The sequence below is a fragment of the Arvicola amphibius genome, chromosome 12 (assembly GCF_903992535.2).
Source record: "Arvicola amphibius chromosome 12, mArvAmp1.2, whole genome shotgun sequence".
NCBI lineage: Eukaryota > Metazoa > Chordata > Mammalia > Rodentia > Cricetidae > Arvicola > Arvicola amphibius.
Genome location: NC_052058.2, coordinates 32,153,741 through 32,172,758, shown reverse-complemented (window position 1 = coordinate 32,172,758; position 19,018 = coordinate 32,153,741). Strand labels below are relative to the sequence as shown.

Genomic DNA, 19,018 nt, shown 5'->3' with positions numbered 1-19,018 from the left:
GGACATTCTCCCCACACCTCTCCTGCCAAGGAACCTGTTATTTCTCCCTACAAATCCTCTCACCACCAAATCACATTGTTATTTTTTATTCATTCATGCAACTCAATTACCCGGCAGCTGCTCTGGGGATGGACACTGGTCTAGCTCCCTGGAATAAAATCAACAGTGGCTCAGAGAAGCAGAGGCAGTCCATTAGGCAAATGGTTACAAAAAGCGGCAGAGAATGGTGTCTGCTGTGTGCATGCCATTAAGGATAAACAGGACTGAGCACCACTCAATCCTCTAGACCATGCACCAGACGGTGTGAGCTTGCTAAGTCCCAGGGACCACTGCAGTGGGGAACTGGGGCTGCCCCTTCACTGCCTGAAGTCCTATGGGCGCTTCCTTGAGACTCCTGCATTCTCAGGCGCCCGCAGCACATCCTTTTCAGAAGGCGGGGAATCCTTGGTATCCTTGAAGGAGAAACGCCCCAGTGGTCAGGCGGTCCTAACCCAGGCCCAGAGCCTAGCTGGAAATGCCCACTGCAGGGTCAGCTCACCCGCCTCTTTCCTGTTGCAGTTTGTGGTGGGCCAAGATGGCACTTGCGGTGTGGTGTGTGAGCACTCCCCATTTGATGGCATCGTCCTGGTACAATGCACGGAGCACCTGCTGAAACATATGTGAGTCTGGGGAAGAGCGGGGGACGGCCTCAGAGTGCTGCCGTGAACAGCCAGGAGAAACTGGGGTGTCCGTCCAGAAAACAGCTGAGCCAAAGATGGATTTGGAAAGCAGCCTGAGAACTGTGAAATGAGCTCTGTGCACCACAGACAGACGGGAGGTCCAGGTCGGGCAGGAAACTCAGGGCAGACAGGAAGACACAGGGGATCCAGGCTTTGATCCAGGGAGGCTCAGATTCATCTTTGTTGTTGGTCCTGAGACCAGCAACAGGTACTTGGTGGCCCAGCACAGAGGGAGGTCCCCCTCCATCACCAGCTAGGTCCCCAGCCTTCAGGCTGGCTGGGGTGAAGCCTTGCTTTTCTGTGCCTTAACCACGCTGCATCCCTTCTAGCTTTCAAGGTTTTGCTCATTCTCTTTGAGCATCTCCTTCACGCGTGTAGGTTCTCAGGCTCTTCCAAAGAAAGAGTCTTTGGAGTGATTGAGACACAAACCAACCTTTGGAGACGGAACAACGCAGCTCGTTAGGTCATTCCCAAGTCTTCCACAAGCCTGAACATGGTTTAACACTAGTGCATATAGAAGCAAACAGCGCACTTGGGAGTCAGGCGGAAGCTGATGGGCTCCTGGCTGTCATTTGCTGAGTTTGTTATCTGCTCGGTGCTTCTGTGGGCAGCTCAGACCCCCTAAACTCTGGGAGCCATGCACAGAAGCAGCCGAGATGGCTGCACGGGAAAGCAATGCAGCCCACAGTCCCCGGCTGCAGGGTCTCAGGAGGTTGTTGTCCCTTTGTGTCTGCAGGATGAAGAGCAACAAGAAGCTAGTCCGAGCTGACTCAGTGAGTGAGCTCCCTGCCCCCAGGAGACTGAGGTGGAAATGTTCCCCAGAAACTCAAGGTCACCTCGCCTCCTCGGCAGAGAAACTTCAAAGGTGAGGGGAACCCTAAGTTTCCTTTTGGGGTCCACTCTGCCCCCTCAACAGCTGCTGAAGCACCAGGATGATTCCAAAGGCCCTTGGGACTCTGTTCCCCTTCAGGCTCCACCCACTCTCACCCCTCACGGAAAAGCAGTCAAGCTAAAGAGGAGTCAAGGCTCTCAGGAAATAACCTTGCTCAAATATCCATTTTCATAAAATGCAAACGTGAAGCTATTTTTTTCCTGTAGGTTTCACCTGAGTAGGCAGAGTCAAGGCCGGGAGTTGATGCAATAAACAACCACTTTGAATAGGTCATTTGAATCCAAGCTATTTCAATTTGCTTGGCTTTACACGGCAACTTGACAAGGGAGCCTTTTTCCCAGGAGAGGGGCTGGTTCGGGCCTTAAGGGACATAGGCAGAAGGACTGTGGGTGTCAGTCCCTGCAGGAGATGAGTGTGAGAACACTCATCTACTCACTCCTCAAACTTGTAGAGCTCTAGTGTGTCAGGTCTGTGGCAAAGCACTGGGAACTCAGATAGGAACATGCCCTGGGCTTATCCTCCAGACTTTAGCGGGAGAAGCAGACCCCAGAACAAACGAGGTAGGAGGCATGAAGTGCCCGAAACAGACGGACGTGCAGACCCTAAGCTGACGGTGGACAAGGGCTTGATCTCTGCCTGGATAGCAAGGGAGGCCTCCGAAGGATGAAAGCAGTTTGAGGGGCTAGCAGGCAGGGAGGAGGCAGACTGTGGCTTGTTTAAACCTCTGAAGGTTCATAAAGATCCAGGATGCTATAGAGACAGCAAATGAGAAGCTGGCTGGAATCGGGACATAAAAGAGAATCTGGGCCAGGCTGTGAAGAGCCTACCTTGCTTAGGCTGAGGAGCCCCTCCCTCCTCAGCAGCAATTGTGGGGGAGCCAATGAGGAGTCTATGGGGATAGCACGGGTGAGCAGGACAGCATGGCCACGGTGGGAAACCTAGAACGGGAGTATTCCTCATGTGGAGCCGCTGTCGAGGCCGCCTAGCTTTAGTGAGTGTGGAAGGGGTTTCCAGGCGTCCGTGGAATGATGCTGACATCTCTTTCAGGCTTGTTTTGTAGGCAGCCAGCAGGTGGGAGTGTGTGGGTGAGGCTCACCCTGCCCATGCAAATGTCTCATTTGCATGCTCCTCCCACCTCAGCGGTGCAGCCAGGCAGCTCTCCCTAGAAGGCCCCTTTAGGCTGAGCTTTCCGGAAAGGCATGATAGGTGAAGGTAGGTCTCTGATACCCTAGGGCATTTCTGGAGGATAAGGGCTGTGCACTCACCTCTGGACCACGAGGCATGGACCAGGTTCAGAAAGCTTGAGTGGGCTCTGTGGGTAGAGGTGGCCCATTTCACACGCAGAATATCTTCTTTCTCTTCCACAGAATAGTAAAGAATCTGGATTTCATTGTTTATAAGTTTGACAACTATGGGAAAACATTTATTAAGAAGCAGAAATACAGCCCTGATGCCTTCATCCAGGTGGCCCTCCAGCTGGCCTTCTACAGGTGGGTGAAGGCAAGATGAGCCTGCACCCAAGTCAACTGTCAAATCGGGTGCCTTAGAGTCTTGAAGCATCCCGAAGGGAGGTGTGACTTTCAGGGTTGGGCAGATGCTGAAGGATAGCCAAAGCCAGCTGCACGGAGGTGTTACCATCTGAAGTAAGTTTCAGGTCAGAATCAAACTCCAGAAGGAAGACAGTGTCCTAACTAAGGGAACTGCTTGAGCTGGGACCCAAGAGCTTGCCATGCAGAACAGGGAGAATCAGGTGGGTTAGAAGACCAAGAAGCTGCAGAGACTCTCCTCCACCTGATTCCCTCCACCCATCTGAGCCCCTGTGGTGTGACCCCTATCTCCCTGGTCTTCCAAGCCTTGTTCAAGGCATGGAAGCAATGGCACCCACCCCACCCCACCCCGAGTTAGTCTAATCAAAGACTCGAGCCTCCTTAGTTTTTCCCTTTATTGCACCCACATACCCTCATATCAGTTCTCCAGATGTCTCTCAAGTCTGCTGTCTGTCCTCCCTACCACCACCATCTGTCTCTCCAAAACGATCAACAACCTTTGCTTGACCAGCTGCCCCATAGGCTCCACGGAGCACTGCTCCTATCTACGCTCCCTATAGTCCTGTATTCACCAAGAGAGGGCTTGGACATACGCAACTAAGACTAACGCTTGCTGTCTGGTACTCCTGTGCTTTGTGGCCCTCCTGTAAAGTGTTTGGCCTCCAGACCTTTGCCTTGGCTGTGAATCTGCTCTCTCACCTGTCACTGCCAATGGAAATGTCACCTTTCAGAGGACTGTCTGGAGATACTCTCTTAGTAGAAGCAAGCATCTTGAGCTCTGCTGTCACCCAGTTTTCTATCATATCAAAATGTCCGTCCAGGAGCTGACGCCCTATAAAGGTAGTAAGACATAGAGTCACAACTCATTGTGTGACACTAGGCTTTCATTGGTCTGAGCTCTGTTGTCTCACTCCTTTCCCATAACGCCATGGACGTTACTGGTTGATGGTGAGTGGGGATTCTGCTGGTCAGGGATGCAAGCCTGGCTGTGTTCACCTGGTTTCCATGCTCAGGGAAAAGGGCTTTGTCGCCATCAGCATGAGCTCTGCTAGACTGGCCAGGACACGAAAACAATGTGTGGGGCTGTCAGGCACAATCCTTCCCATGAGACGCACCTTGACATGCTTGTGGGCCTGGGATCCGTCCACACTCCCCTTACTCATCTGCTTTGGCTAGAGGCCATGGCTGATCCATGTAAAATAAAGCAGGCTTCCCTAAGAGGTGTGATGGATTGCCCTTTCATCTGTGCTGTGGCATTAATCAACACTCATTGGGCCTCACAGAAAATTCCAGGTTTCCTACAGATTGGTGGTGTTTGTTTTTCAAAAGCAACCATCACCTCTTCATTTATATCAACATGGTGTCCCCAGTGTATAAAAGTGCACACGGTTCTTCACATCAAAGACTTGCCGGCATTCATCTTTGGAGTTCTCCTCTAGAATTCTATTAACATTAAAATGAAATACTATGCCACGTCATGTCAGAGCTATGAAAATAAAGCCTGCCGGGGCTATTTCTCTTTCAGTATTTATAACTCCCTGAGAACAAATTACTGTTTGCCATCCATCTTTTATCTTGTTCAGGCTGTATCGGCAACTGGTGCCCACCTACGAGAGTGCATCCATTCGCCGGTTCCAGGAAGGCCGGGTGGACAACATCCGATCGGCCACACCAGAGGCTCTAGCTTTTGTGCAAGCCATGACCGACCACAAGGCTGCCACGCTGGTAAACCCCTCTCTGCCTTAAGGAGCCACAAGGAGGCCCGTGAGGCTGCCGTGGCTGCCCGTGCACTCTGTTCCATGACGCGATTCTCTGGCTCCGGCTGCCCTTACGCCCTCTCCTTCCTTCCACAGGCTTTTGAGAAACTTCAGCTGCTAAAGTCAGCCATCCAGGCCCAGACTGAGTACACAGTCATGGTGAGTGGTGGTGCCTCCCCAACACCAACTGCTTGGTGACTCAGCAAGGCTACCCACCCTGATTTTTATTCATTTTTAACTTATTTTGTGGCATTGGGGATTGACGCTGTGGTCTTACACAGGCTAGGCAAGTGCTCCGGCACTAAGCTATAGGTTACGTCCTCTTTTTTTCTTTTTAAACTTTTCATTTTGAGACAAAAGTCTAATTATGTTGCCCAGACTGGCCCTGAATTCACTATTAGCCCAGGTTGGCCTTTAATGTAGGATCCTCTTACTTCAGTCTGTCCAGTGGCTGGGATTGGTTACAGACTTCTACCATTGGACAGGTCTTGTTTCTACAACATGGGCAGCACAGCCTTCCTGCCCTCCCCAGGTCCCACCAGAGAACAGTGAGTAGTATTTGAAATCTGTTGATATAACCATAACAGCAGTTCACAATATGTGCGGTACTTTACAGTTTACAAGAACCATCAGATTGGGGTGGAGCAGGGCAGCCTGATGAATACTTGTAGCCTGGTCTCTGGAACACTGGGAAGGAGTCAGAATTTATTATCACCCAGGGCTACTTTTCCCTCTTGATTGCTATATGTTCATTTATGTTGCCTGTGAACTGAAGGGCTTTGCTGAAAATTAATAGTGAAATCAAAATTGTGTGGGGACTATTTCTCTAGTTTGAGGGAATAATTTATTTTTTAATATCTCAAAGCCATTATTTGCATATAAACAATGGGGTTCAAGCTAGTGATCAATATGCTAATTACAGATTACTCAAAAACAACCAAAAGGGTGGCAAAAATCTATGAGAAGAATTGATGAAATTTTTCTCCATATACTTGAAAGCAAACACAAAATATGTTTGAGTTTTAGAACTCATCAGTGTAGAATTTCCTCCAACTCCATCCCTAATCATCTGAATAGCTATGTTTGATCTGTTTAAGCACTGTATTAGCCTGTGCTCCAAGTACTCAGGAGCCCAGAGCAGGAGGATCACAAGTTCTAGGCGAGCCTGGTATATGAGTGAGATTCTAGTCTCAAAACTCTCGCTTTCCATTACTCTAGCAACATAGCTGAGGCCGCCAGCCCGTCAGCACAGAAAAGGGAAAGGCTGCCTTGGCTCACAGCTTCAGAGGTGTCAGCCCATGGCTGGTGGCTTCCGGGACTTTAAGGTCTGTGGAACGGCAGTATATCATGGCAGGTCGGCCACGATGAAACAACTGTTCCCTTCTGTGTTAAAGTAAAAGGGAAAGAAGAAAGGGAGGAGCTGGGGGTGCCCCCATCCCCTCAAGGACACGCCCACAATCATAGGAAGTCCTTCCACTGAACCCCACCTCCTAAAGTCTGTGAGACACCTTTGGAAACATGTGAGAACCAAACGCCAGCAAGAGCCCTCTCTGTATTCCATGAGTTATTCTTTGTCCTGTTTCATGCTAGGCAGTGTGCTACATTCGGAAACAAATCCTTGTGTGCTGTCAGTATGGAGTTTAACACGGAGTTGAGCTAGAGGAGCTGCAAAGTTATGTTCAACCTCAGAGAATCGTGAGGAGTGACAGGGAACATGGAGGAGCAAGCTCTCTCCCCTCTTCTGAAAAGTTGAGATGCATTCCCAGGGGAAGCAGTCCATAATGTGAGGCAGGAAGGATTAAGAAAGAGAAGGAAGCCTGAGTTGGTGGTGCAGGCCTTTAATCCCAGCACTCGGGAAGCAGGGATCTCTGTGAGTTCGAGGCCAGCCTGGTTCTACATAGTGAGTTCCAGGACAGCCAGGACTAGGACTACACAGAGAAACCCTGTCTAAAACAACAACAACAAAAAAAAAAACAAAAAAAAAGAAGAAGAAGAAGGAAGGAAGGAAGGGAGGGAGGGAGGGAGGGAGGGAGGAAGGAAGGAAGGAAGGAAGGAAGGAAGGAAGGAAGGAAGGAAGGAAGCAAGCAAGCAAGCCAGCCCTGGAGAGAAAGCAGCATGTTGTAGAGGCAAGTTTCTTGTGAATGCACGCAATGAGAGAGGCAAGCATCTTGTGAATACACGCGATGAGAGGGGCAAGCGTCTTGTGAATGCATGTGATGAGAGGGGCAGGCATCTTATGAATACACGCGACAAGAAGAGCAGCTCAGTGCGTGCAGCTTGCAAAGGAGCAGAAGAGCTGGGTTGTCCGTTACACCAGCGTAGGGCAAAAGAAAAATAACTGCATTGTGGGAGTGGCTTGGCAAACAGAAGCTGTGTGATGCTGGAGAAAACTGGTCTATAAACTGTGGCTGGCCTGGGTCAAAGGGCTTCTGATTCAACATAGCATGTCAAACAAGAGCTGAAAGTTCCCCGCTCTGAAATTTTCCAGAACACTCAGAGAGAAAGGGAACTGGAGAAAAGGCGACAGCAAAGCGATAGAGCTGGAAAGTGGGAAGTAGAGCAGATGACAGTGGCTTAGGGCACCAGCTAAAGACGCTGGAATCCCAGCGACCGGCATTGCAGCACCCCAGGGTAGCTCAGGTACCCTGGATGCACCCAAAGTAGGGGTGTGTGAAAAGAAGAAGGTTGCTTGATGGGTTTTTCTCTTTGGCCTACTCTAACAGAATCCCTTGAATGAATAATTTATCAAGAGCAAAGATTTTCCACATTTCTGGAATCTGGGAGTCTAAGATCAAAGGGTCAGCAGGTGAGGTTGTTGGCCCCTGCTTCCAAGATGGCTCCTGCTGCTGCATCCTCCAGACTGGAAGGATGCGCTATGCCCATGTGGTAGAAGGCAAGAAGGTTGAGCTGTGTGAAGGTTCTCTTACAGAAGCCTTGACAAGGACAGAACACTCATGTCCTAATCTCTCTCTCTCTCTCTCTCTCTCTCTCTCTCTCTCTCTCTCTCTCTCTCTGATTTATTTATTATGTATACAGTGTTCTGCCTGCACACCAGAAGAGGGCACCAGATCTCATTATATACAATATATGAGACACAAGGTGGTTGCTGGGAACTGAACTCAGGACCTCTGGAAGAGCAGTCAGTGCTCTTAACTTCTGAGCCGTCTCTCCAGCCCCAAAGCATGGCCTCTTAATGTATTTCATTGACTAGTAACTTTCAGAATATGAATTTTCAAGATTTCTTTTTCTATAAATAAGAATGGGAAACTCTAAAAACTATTATCGAGAAATAAAGTTCTAGGGGGGAAATAGTGAAACTTCAGTAGAAATACTGGGAGACAATGTGAGGCAAACTGCCTTAAACACAAACGAAAAATGGGCGAGATATAAGAAAGATAGGGTGGGTTGTTTGGGTGAACAGTATCCCAAATAAAAGTTGTTCAGAAAGAGAAACTGAAGAGTGGAGGGATCATCAACACAGCAATTCAGGGACACAGCAAAGGAGAGCTCAGTGGCAGAGAGCATGCCACCGATGCTGGTGTAGCCAGGCCTCCAGGGGCTTTCCATACCTAGCTAAACTGTCATGAGACTTGAAGAGAGAAAAAAAGACATTTTAGACAGAAGGAATTTATGTTTTTTTACTTACTAAATATTTTTTCTTATAGAACTACTAAAGGCTGCATGTCTCCAAAGTGAAAAATCAGACATAAAAGCTAACAAAAACCAGAAGGTTCAACACACACAAACTAAAAGGAAGTAGAAGGACTCCCCAGGATGATGCCAAAAGGAGACAGGAAGTCAACAGCTACTCAGCAGATCTAGAGAGCAATTAGTACATAGAGGTGGATGAGAGAGCAATTAGTACATAGAGGTGGATGAGAGAGAGGACAAATGATGTGATGGCCGCATTCGAGAACTAGTTAGAAGTAGAAGAACAAAAAGTTTAATAAGAAAGGAATTCTATAGCTAAACTGGTAGAGCATTTGCTTACCATGTGATAGGTCCTGGGTTCTAATCTAACTGTAATGCTATGAGACCCAGCTGCAAATGTTTACATAATAACAGCATCTAAGCATTAGCTGTTGCTCAAACAGCTGAAATATGATCTATTGGAAAGACTGAGAAGTATGAGTAGGTAGAGGAATCAGAAGTTAATGTTTTATTTCTTTTTACTTTGTTTGTTTGTTTTGAGACAAGATTTCTCTTTGTACCCCTGACTGTCCTGGAACTCACTCTGTAGACCAGGCTGGCCTTGAACTCACAGAGATCCGCCTGCCTCGGCCTCTGGGATTATAGGCCTGCGCCACCACCACTTACTGTTTTATTTCTTCTAACATGAAGTGTATAAGTAAGTCTGAAAATGCAGTTGTCACACTCTTAAGCCAGCATTCAGAACAATGAACATAAATAATATCAGAAGGAGTAGCTAAAAAGGCCTTGGCCCCATGGGGTGGGATCAGACAAAAGCAATTGATCCAGGAGTGGGCAGTAGAGAGAGGAGAGCTAGGAAGGCAGCTGGTAGATGGCACGAGTACCAGTCAGCCATGACAACAGGGGAAAGACACAGGAACAAGACAGCTTGAGTGTATTTGATAGAGAAAGAAAGGAAAGCCCCACCCCACCCCCATGGGACCGCATGGTGGCTCAGGCCCCCTCTCTACTCTCCTATCTCTCAACACTCCTCTTTCCCAGCCTCTGTTTTGGTTTAGAGTTACATGCAGTTCACACAATGGTGACTACCGACACAGACCTCTGCCCCTCTGCTGTCCACGGTAGCAGCGTCAGGGATACAGTAGCTCCTGGAGGTCCAAGATGGGGAACAAAATCCGGAGTCCTTGTACCCATGGCTACCACCCCTCTAAAGGACTGTTGATTGACAGGAGCAGCACAAGCAGGCTGCTTTACATAACAACTGCCTGGGTGGACCTTCCCAGTGAAAGGATAGAGAGAGGTCACCGGGAGGGCTTAGAATCCTTCCTCTCTGTACCAACGGGGATTATAAAAACCAAACCATGGGACCTGGCTGTAGCTCCCTGGTAGAACACTTGCTTAGCATGTATGAGGTGCCCAAGTCCATCTCCAGCAACACCTTACATAAATAAATCAATTAGGAATAAAGTTAACTGACGTTTTATAACTTGTCTTTTCAGACTATAATTAGATAACTTCAGAGAGACCGGAGCCTCTGTGTCATCTTTATGCATTTGTTCCTAACGGAAGGAGAGCTGTTGTCAGATATGAATACGTGCCTTGTAAACCTAAGCAAAGGTCACTGAGAAAGGACTGTTTCAACCCGAGAGGGACGGAAACAGCTAAAAGGCCACCATACATAACCAAAACCCCAAAAGTTTGATTAGTCTGGTGGTAACCAGGTTATGACTACTGTCTAGGAGCAGTCTCCTGAGTCTCCCCACTTCTGCGATTGCCCCAAATAAACACATAATCACAAACAAAAAGCAAATAAAAGAGTGTAGATGCCATCATCCTGACTCAAGGTAGAGAGACCTAGAAGAAGGCTCTGGCCCTAGTTCCAGTCCCTGCATCCTCTCCTCAGGCCATCCTGGAGGTCTCTCTTTTCCACTCCACCTACTGAAGAGTTTAACCATATCTGTGCATGTGTGTGAGTGTGTGTGTGTGTGTGTGTGTGTGTGTGTGAGAGAGAGAGAGAGAGAGAGAGAGAGAGAGAGAGAGAGAGAGAGAGAGAGAGAGAGAGGAGGTGGTGGTGCCATACACCTTTAATCCCAACAGGCAGGAGGCAGAGGCAGGCATATCTCTGAGTTCAAGGTCAGTCTGAGCCTGGTCTTCAGAGTGAGTTCCAGGACAGCCAGGGCTACACAGAGAAACCCTGTCTCAAAAAATCAGAGAGAGAGAGAGCACCCACATCATTCAGCTAACACTTTTGCCTTTAGCATCAGCAGAACTTTTGCTCAGCAGAGCTTTTGCTCCTGACTTAATTCCTGAGATTATGAATCAAATTTAAGTGAGTCTACACATTGTCCCAACTGGGTGATGAACCCTGTCCCAACTTTGTGTCGGAGGGTGAAGAATTAGTTATGGTGCAATTCTAACCCTGACAGTTTTGACACCCCTCCCCTATTTCTGGATCCAACACATGAGCCAGCCTTTCTCCCACATACTCTTTACCTGGCCAGAGCAGGCTGGTGCAGGGAGCAGGCTCACCCATTCTTGTGTTATAGTAGCATGCTAGCACGGCTGTGTAGCAGGCAATGGGCTCACCTACCTTCCATCCAGATATTTGTAAGGTAGATCCCAGCCCTCTCAGGACACAGCCTCTGTGTGCGGCAGTATGCAAGAGTCCAGGAGAAGGGCTGGGCAGCGGTGGCACACGCCTTTAATCCCAGCACTTGGGAGGCAGAGGCAAGCAAATCTCTGTGAGTTCGAGGCCAGCCAAGAGCTAGTTCCAGGGCACTCAGGGCTCTTACACAGAGAAACCCTGTCTTGAAAAACAAAAAAAAAAAAAAAGAAAAAGAAAAAGAAAGGAAAGAAGGAAAGAAGGAAAGGAGTCGAGTCCAGTAACAGAGGATGCATATAAAGCAGTCAACCTGAGTAGAAGATCATACAGTCATAACGGCTATCTACCCAGAACAGTTTAAGTAAGGGCTATGACTACTGGAGTCATCCCTAGTTTTGAGGAGACAAGAAGGGGAGAGAAGGTAGAGAGAAGTGCAGGTCTCATTGTCTTCTGTGTTCCTGACTTCTAGGCCATAACCGGCATGGCCATTGACAACCACCTGCTGGCACTGAGGGAGCTGGCACGGGACCTGTGCAAGGAACCGCCTGAGATGTTCATGGATGAAACATACCTGATGAGCAACCGGTTTGTCCTCTCCACCAGCCAGGTACAGTTTCTGTATGTGTGACCAGGGCCTCGTAGTAGAACCAGGGAGTTTCTGAAGGCATTAATGACTGGGAATCTGTCTTTGTCTCTGTTATATTTAACATATATACAACATACATACAACATACACATTCTCTCTCTCACTCATGAGTATATTTGCATATTTAATATATGTCAATTATGCAAAAGTAATTATACATACTTACAGGGTACAGTGTATGCTGAATTATCTGCATATAATGGGTAGCAGTCAGATCAGCCTAATTGGTACATCTATCAACTTAGTCATTTAGAGAACATTCAAAGTCCTTTTACTAGCTACTTTGAAATATTTGAGTTATTGTTGTCAACCATATCCTTTCTACTGTGCCATCAAACACTGAAGTCAACAAATATCCTCTTCACTCTCAACCCCATTACCTGACTCTTCTTTTTATTTTTTAACAAGTTTTATCTTTACTTGTGTGTGTTTCTAGGTATGTGTACATGTATGTGAGTGTATGCTCTGTGTCTGCTGATGCCCTCGGAGGTCACAACAGGGTGTTGGAGCCCCTGGAGCTAGAGTTACAAGCAATTGTGAGCTACCTGCCTGATATGAGTGCTGGGAATTTAACTTGGGTCTTCTGGAAGCGCTACAAGCTCTTTTTAACCACTGAGCCATCTCTCCAGCCCGAGGCTCTACTTCTTAAGTGTTCTGTCCCCTTCCATAGAATGATCTAAATGTTCAGGGAATTGATATTCTCCTACCTTCTAAGCAGAAATGGCCACAGGCTTCCTTAGCCAAGGTAGGCAGCCTGAGAACACACCCATCTGGGGGCTCTAGGGGTCATGAAGTACTGTTTTGCTGTCTGTCATGTGACTTTATTCCACTGTAGAGGACCCTAGGATCCAAAGCCTAACAGGCCTGCTTGGAGGGTCCCCAATTAGGTCACAGGGATTATGATAATGAATGGCCAGGCCACCGGCCTGGTGCTGTACACATGCCGATGGTGTTAAAGGACCACAACCACAGGGACAAAATGACACTCTTTAATGGGGAGCTGCAGGGGAGGGGAGGACACACCTAAACACGCCAGCCTCCTGAAGTCACCTTCTCTGCAAACCGCTGGACGTGGGCGGCAAAGGGGGCCGGCAAAGCAATGTTGAGGATAAAAGCCCACTCAGTAATTTAATCTTGTCATTAGAGCCGTGAGCTTGCAGACATGAATAAATGAGAGCAGAACACTACAACATAAATTCTTCAGGAAACCATCCATGGGCAGAGAGCACTCTGGAATGGCTTCATGGCCTCCAGGCATTGCACGGCAAATTTATCTGACAATGCAGTGACTCTATTAGCAAGACTGATAGCTTGTTCTGCCCCATTAAAATGGCCAGAGTCGTTTGAGAAGGCCCAAGAACAGAGCACCAGAAACCTGTGGATTAAACACAGACTCTGTCCCACATTACAGGAGCCCAACAATCCCTGCTCCTTTTCCCTAAAACCAACTGATAAAATGAGGGTGGGGTGTGAGCCGTTCTTTCCTGCCCGAAAGCGGCACTGACAGCCTAGGCTTTCAGAGACACACTTTCTTGGTGGGGGATCGTGTTGCAAAGCCTCAGCCCTCTGAATTCAAAACATCTTAGACAATTAACTAAAATTCCAGGTGACAGCAGGTTTGGAGGTGCCCAGTGCCGAGTAATTGTGCACGGGAGGGCCTTGGGGAGGAAATCAGGCCAGCCAGGCGGTACTGACAGTAATTACGGATCTGGGGGAAATCAACAGAGAAGATGGGCCAGATTTCCTCCAGTTCATAAATTACTCCCTGTGGGAAGCCATCTAATGGTTGGGTGCCACCAGGGTGCTGTTTAGTAAATTATCCTGATTGCCACAGCGCCTCAAATGGCCCCTAGATGAAGGAAAGTCTTGGCTCAAGCCGGAGCAGCAGGTCGCCCTGGGAGCTTCCAGTTCCACAAGCAGAGCCAATTGAGCACCGGGGAGTGGGTTGGGGTCTCTCTCCCTCGACACCAAGCACTTGATGGCTCCTCTTTATTACCGTACCTATGTTCATTCATTCATGCCGCCACATCCAATCTGGTCAAATCCAGGACAAGGAGACAGACAGGGAAACAAATAGCTCTGAGGTCTTAGGAACTAAGGACTCACCCACCACATTCTATCAGGTTCCAGGCTGAATGCCCCAGTAAGCTGCTTCTGACCTGTGCCCTTCTCCAGGTGCCCACAACCATGGAGATGTTCTGCTGTTATGGCCCCGTGGTCCCCAATGGCTATGGAGCCTGCTACAACCCCCAGCCGGAGGCCATCCTCTTCTGCATCTCCAGCTTCCACAGCTGCAGAGAGACCTCTTCCGTGGAGTTTGCAGAAGCTGTGGGAGCAAGCCTTGCTGACATGAGAGATCTCTGCAGTGCACGGCAGCCTGCTGAAGGCAAGCCAGCAGCAACAAAGGAACACACTAGAGACCCAACCAGGGCAAACAATCTTGACGCCGCCAGCCGCTAGCCTGACCTCCTACAGGAGCCAGACCCTACCAAGCCCTGCTCCCATCCCTCAGCCCAGCTTTTTGTTGCTCCCCTGTCCTCACGGGCCCAACCCATCAGGCTGTGTGGGGAGGCATCACACAAACCTGGCATGTTAGGAGAAAGAGTCCCTCATTATTTATCAAGGTGGTCTCTGGCCTTTACCAGTGGAAACAAGACTAGATCAGCTTGGAAGCAGCCTGGGTGGGCTGGGAGCCTCCTCTAGGATCTGCAAAAACTTAACATTTGTACTTCGTTCCCAGCAGCACCCAATGGTGCGCATGGTAGTTCTGCCTAACGACAGGATGCGTCATCTCGTCACATGGTATGGACCCAAATAAGACATGAAGGTAGAGGTTAGCCTTGGATTGTCACCTGCCACCATCCCTCCACACACTCAGATATGCACATACAGCCCGAGGCCCACACCCCCAAAGACCTTCCTTCCATGGTCCACAGCAGTCTTCCTTGAGTTCAGATAATCTCATGTAGATATTCAGAAAGAAAAACCAGAATGAACCAATTTTCTTCATTTGATAACAGAGTGAACTAAGTCTTTGGGCAAGGCTGTGAAGATTAAAGGTTGGGTTGTGAGTAAGGGCTGCATGGTCGCAGAGCCCTTTGGGATGACACTGTCCAGCAGGCATTGTCTGTGTGATCTTCTTTGAACTATTTACACTGATCTGAACGAACCAAGCCCTATACTTGCAGTTCTCTATCGGGAAATGAATTCACTGTATTTATTGGATATATCAAACCATGCACTGTGAGGGTGTCAAGACTCATGAGTGGCAGACCCTTGGCTGGAGGGAACACCTCCTCCCTTAGGAAGAGACTGGAAGCTGGCCTTCCCCCTCCAAGAACAAAGGCGCGCCCTCATTTTTATGCAAAGGCAACACTGAGCCATGGCCACAGGCTGCACTGTGGGGACCCTGGGAAAGGAGACTGTTCCATGAGTCCCTAAAGAGATGGAAAATGAGACAGTTGTTCGAAGCGGTGATGCACTGAAAGTATGGCCACCTTATCATACTGCTACATTGCCAAATTATATATGAAGTTGATGTGTGGGTTCTATTTTTATAATATAGTTCTAGATTTATGGTAATATGTACATTTTAATTTATAGTTCTGTGCTTCAAAGAAATACGTGTATGAATAAAGAACAGTATATTGAAAGTATTCTATTCAAGATATTTATAAGGACTATAAGTCTGTATTCAATAAAATGTAATGCCAAGAAAGGTGACGATGTTATTGTTCCTACCAACAGATGGTACAAATTCACAGCTCAGTGGCCTGTATCTAGACTCTGCCAGCACCAAGGTCAGAGAATGAGGCTTGGAACATCACATGAAGTCAGGAGTTTGAAGCCAACCTGGGTAGCCTAAAAAGATTCTCCATCTAAAAATAAAAGATACTGGGCCATGAAAGAAAAAGGATGAAGGAAACTAAGTCTTTGCTAATGTAAATGGCAGGTCATATTGTGATTGAGGGAGACACAGGTTTCATATGTCATTCTGATTGATTGACAGGAACTCAGTATAGAGATGGGTGTTCCCTGTAAGCATGTCCGAACATGTGTATACGCAGCATAAAGAAGAGATAAAACCTCCAGTCTCAGAGGCCAGATGCATGGCTAACAAGCCCAGGGGCACGCCACACTTCTTAAAGATCCTGGGGAGTGCTATCAGCCTTCGAGACCATAGAACCCCTACCTGTAATGTGGGAATGTTGAGGCCAACACTAATTATCGTAAAGATCTAGCATTCTTGTTATAGGATCACAAATGCATGCTCATCCTGGTTCTGGCTGTAAGACCCTCTCCACAGGTGAGCAATCCATAGTGCCAGAATGGAGAGTCTTCCAGATGGGGACCCTAGGGCTCTCCCAGCAGAACACTGAAGTGCACAGGTAAAGGGAAAATGGCTTAGAATACTCCAGGATGGAGGAGAGGATGAAAGCAATGTGAGCTGTTCTTACCTGTCACACATATGGCAGATGGCCTCCAAATAGTCAGACATGAAAATGCAGACAACACAGAGAAGAAGAAGTAGAGACAATATGAAATTATGCCTCCTTCCCATTGGGTGGATGCTGATATCCGGAGAAGAAGGCAGATAGAATCCCTCTGAATAGCACAAGAGCAAACGGATGTTTCCAAATTATTCTAGAACAGTAGTCTCCTTAGAGGAAAACACCAGTAGCTGTTCTGTTGGTCAGTTCATCCTATTTAAATATGTGTGTGTGTGTGTGTGTGTACTTCAACATGTGTGTGTATGTATGTGGATATATATGTGTATGTGTGTATGTATATGTGTGTGTGTGTTTTTCTGAGCTTTCCTTTCAAAAATCCCTTTACATATGAAGGGTAAGCACAACGCTCTCCTGGGAAGAGCTGGCCTCACATCAGGTGTAAAGACCTTTCTAAACCAACTCTCTTTGGTTCCACTCCTATCATGTGTTCCTTCTCTCTTGAAGGGATTTCTGTTCCTACCCCTGTCCCTTATGTCATTTCTTTTTTTTCTTTTTTTTAAAGATTTATTTATTATGTATACAACATTCTGCCTTGATGTATGCCTGCACGCCAGAGGAGGATGCCAGATCTCAGTACAGATGGTTGTGAGCCACCATATGGTTGCTGGGAATTGAACTCGGGACCTCTGGAAGAGCAGCCAGTGCTCTCAACCTCTGAGCCATCTCTCTAGCCCCTATGCTCTCTATTTCTAACTGAGAAGTAGTGATATGGCAGGCTGAGTTGATGCAGAAGAGCTCCTCCAACTATGAAAACATATATTTAAAGGGAAAATATTTACACTATATACTGGCATTCAGAAGATAAAAAAAATATTCCATCACTTAGAAAGTAGAGGCAGTGAGATTTCTGTGAGTTCGAGGCCACTCTGGTCTACAAAGCAAGTTCCAGAACAGTCAGGACTATGTAAAGAAAACCTGTCTCCAAAAGAAAAAGGAAGGAAGGAAGGAAGAGAGGAAGGAAGGAAGGAAGGAAGGAAGGAAGGAAGGAAAAGAAGAAAGGAAGGAAGGAAAAAAGAAAGAAAGAAAGAAAGAAAGAAAGAAAGAAAGAAAGAAAGAAAGAAGTGCTCGCCTTCCAGAAAGAAGGGTGCCATAGTTAGCAGGAGCTACAGGTTTACACATGACATGTCTGTCTGTCCTAGCTTCATTTCTGTCGCTGTGTGAAAGACCCTGCCCAAGAGCAACATGCAGGGGTGGGGAAGGGTTTATTTGGCTTCCAGTTCCAGGCTGAAAAGTCAGGAGGTGGGAACCTCAAGCACCATATCTGCAGTCAGGATCAGAGAGAGAAGACACACACGGACCCCTGCTGTGCACTAGCAATGCTCAGGGCTTCCTTCACTCTGACACAGTTCAGGGCGCAGCCCATGAAAGGGTGCCACTCATGTTCAGGGTCAGTCTTCCTATCAACCGTCAAGACAGTTCAAGGACGTGCCGACAGGCTGACCTGATCTACATAATTCCTCAGCTGAGACTCCTTCCTAGGTGAGCCTAGGTGGTGATAAGTTGACATTTAAAACTAGCCAGCCCAAGACCCCTCCAGCCCATCCGCACACCACCCCTTGGGGCTGACAGGATGTGCAAGCCCATGGAGGGTGGAAGAACTACTTAATGTCCAGCACAATTCCCAGAGGCATCTTCATCCTCCAAAAAGGGACTAGAAAAACTCTTCCCATCAGGCCCCTCCCCGCCCCAGGCAAGGCAAGAAAGCCTGCCATCCACTCAAGGTGGTCGATGTGGGGGGAAGAAAGGCATGAGAAATTAAAATCACAAACATTGCCATGTGAAGATGAAAAATCTGAATTTAACACAATCATTTTAAAAGGTCAAATTGGCCTGCTACAATAGGACTCAGAGAGGCACACAGAAAACCACTTCCCACCTTGCACACATCAAACACCCACAGTGGGACACAGTCTATTGCAGATGAGCTCACAGTCAGAAATACAAAGTGAGGAAATAATGTGCACAACAGGAGCGCAGCGGAGAAAGCAAATAGGAGTCAGGACCGCGGCAGCTTCAGATAACAGGCACTTCAGGGAAAGGGATAAACAGATGTGTCGAATATCGAATATTGCTAAAGACTTTGTTGAGGGACACAAGGAACTCAGAGGACATGTGGGAGCTGTTGGGGAGGCATCCTAGTTTGCTTTCTGCTGCTGTGACAAATACCGTGGCCAAAGGCAACTTAAGGAGAAAAGGATTCCTTTGGCTTACACATCTCGAACACTCCATCACTGAAAGAAGGGAGAGCAGGAACTCAAGGAAGGAACCTGGAGGCGGGAACTGAAGCACAGGCCGTGGAGAGGTGCTGCTTACTGGCTTGCTCTCATGGCTTACTCAGTTTGCATTTTGATGCAGTCCCGGACTACCTGTCAAGGGGTCATACCACTCACAGTGACTAGACCCTCCCACACGAATTGTTAATCAGAAAAATGTCCCCCTGAACTGGACCTCAGGCCAATCTGATGGAGGCAACTCTTCAACTGAGGCTCCCTCTTCCCAATGACTCTGCTTCTGTGGGGCAGACTAAACAAAACAACAAAACAAAAACTAGCACAGGGGTATATTAGACAGAAAGTGGGAAAGCACTCGTCAATGAGAAAATGACTGAGAATATTCCACAATTTAGAAAACGATTCTAAAAATCATGGGTCAAAGAAAAGAAGATAGCATAAACTTTAAAATACTTAGAGAAT

The 19,018-nt window shown here is 47.7% G+C and overlaps 1 protein-coding gene across 1 annotated transcript in view; it reads left to right on the top strand.

Moving 5' to 3' along the window:
• The window catches only part of Chat (choline O-acetyltransferase), a 47,769-nt gene extending 33,495 nt beyond the window's left edge, over positions 1-14,274 (top strand). Inside the window, exons 8-14 of the mRNA XM_038348532.1 lie at positions 559-659; positions 1,456-1,584; positions 2,979-3,101; positions 4,742-4,883; positions 5,012-5,074; positions 11,638-11,775; positions 13,990-14,274. Of these exons, the coding sequence (XP_038204460.1) occupies positions 559-659; positions 1,456-1,584; positions 2,979-3,101; positions 4,742-4,883; positions 5,012-5,074; positions 11,638-11,775; positions 13,990-14,274 (981 nt within the window). The remainder of the gene's footprint in view (positions 1-558; positions 660-1,455; positions 1,585-2,978; positions 3,102-4,741; positions 4,884-5,011; positions 5,075-11,637; positions 11,776-13,989) is intronic.
• The last annotated feature ends 4,744 nt before the right edge of the window (positions 14,275-19,018 follow it).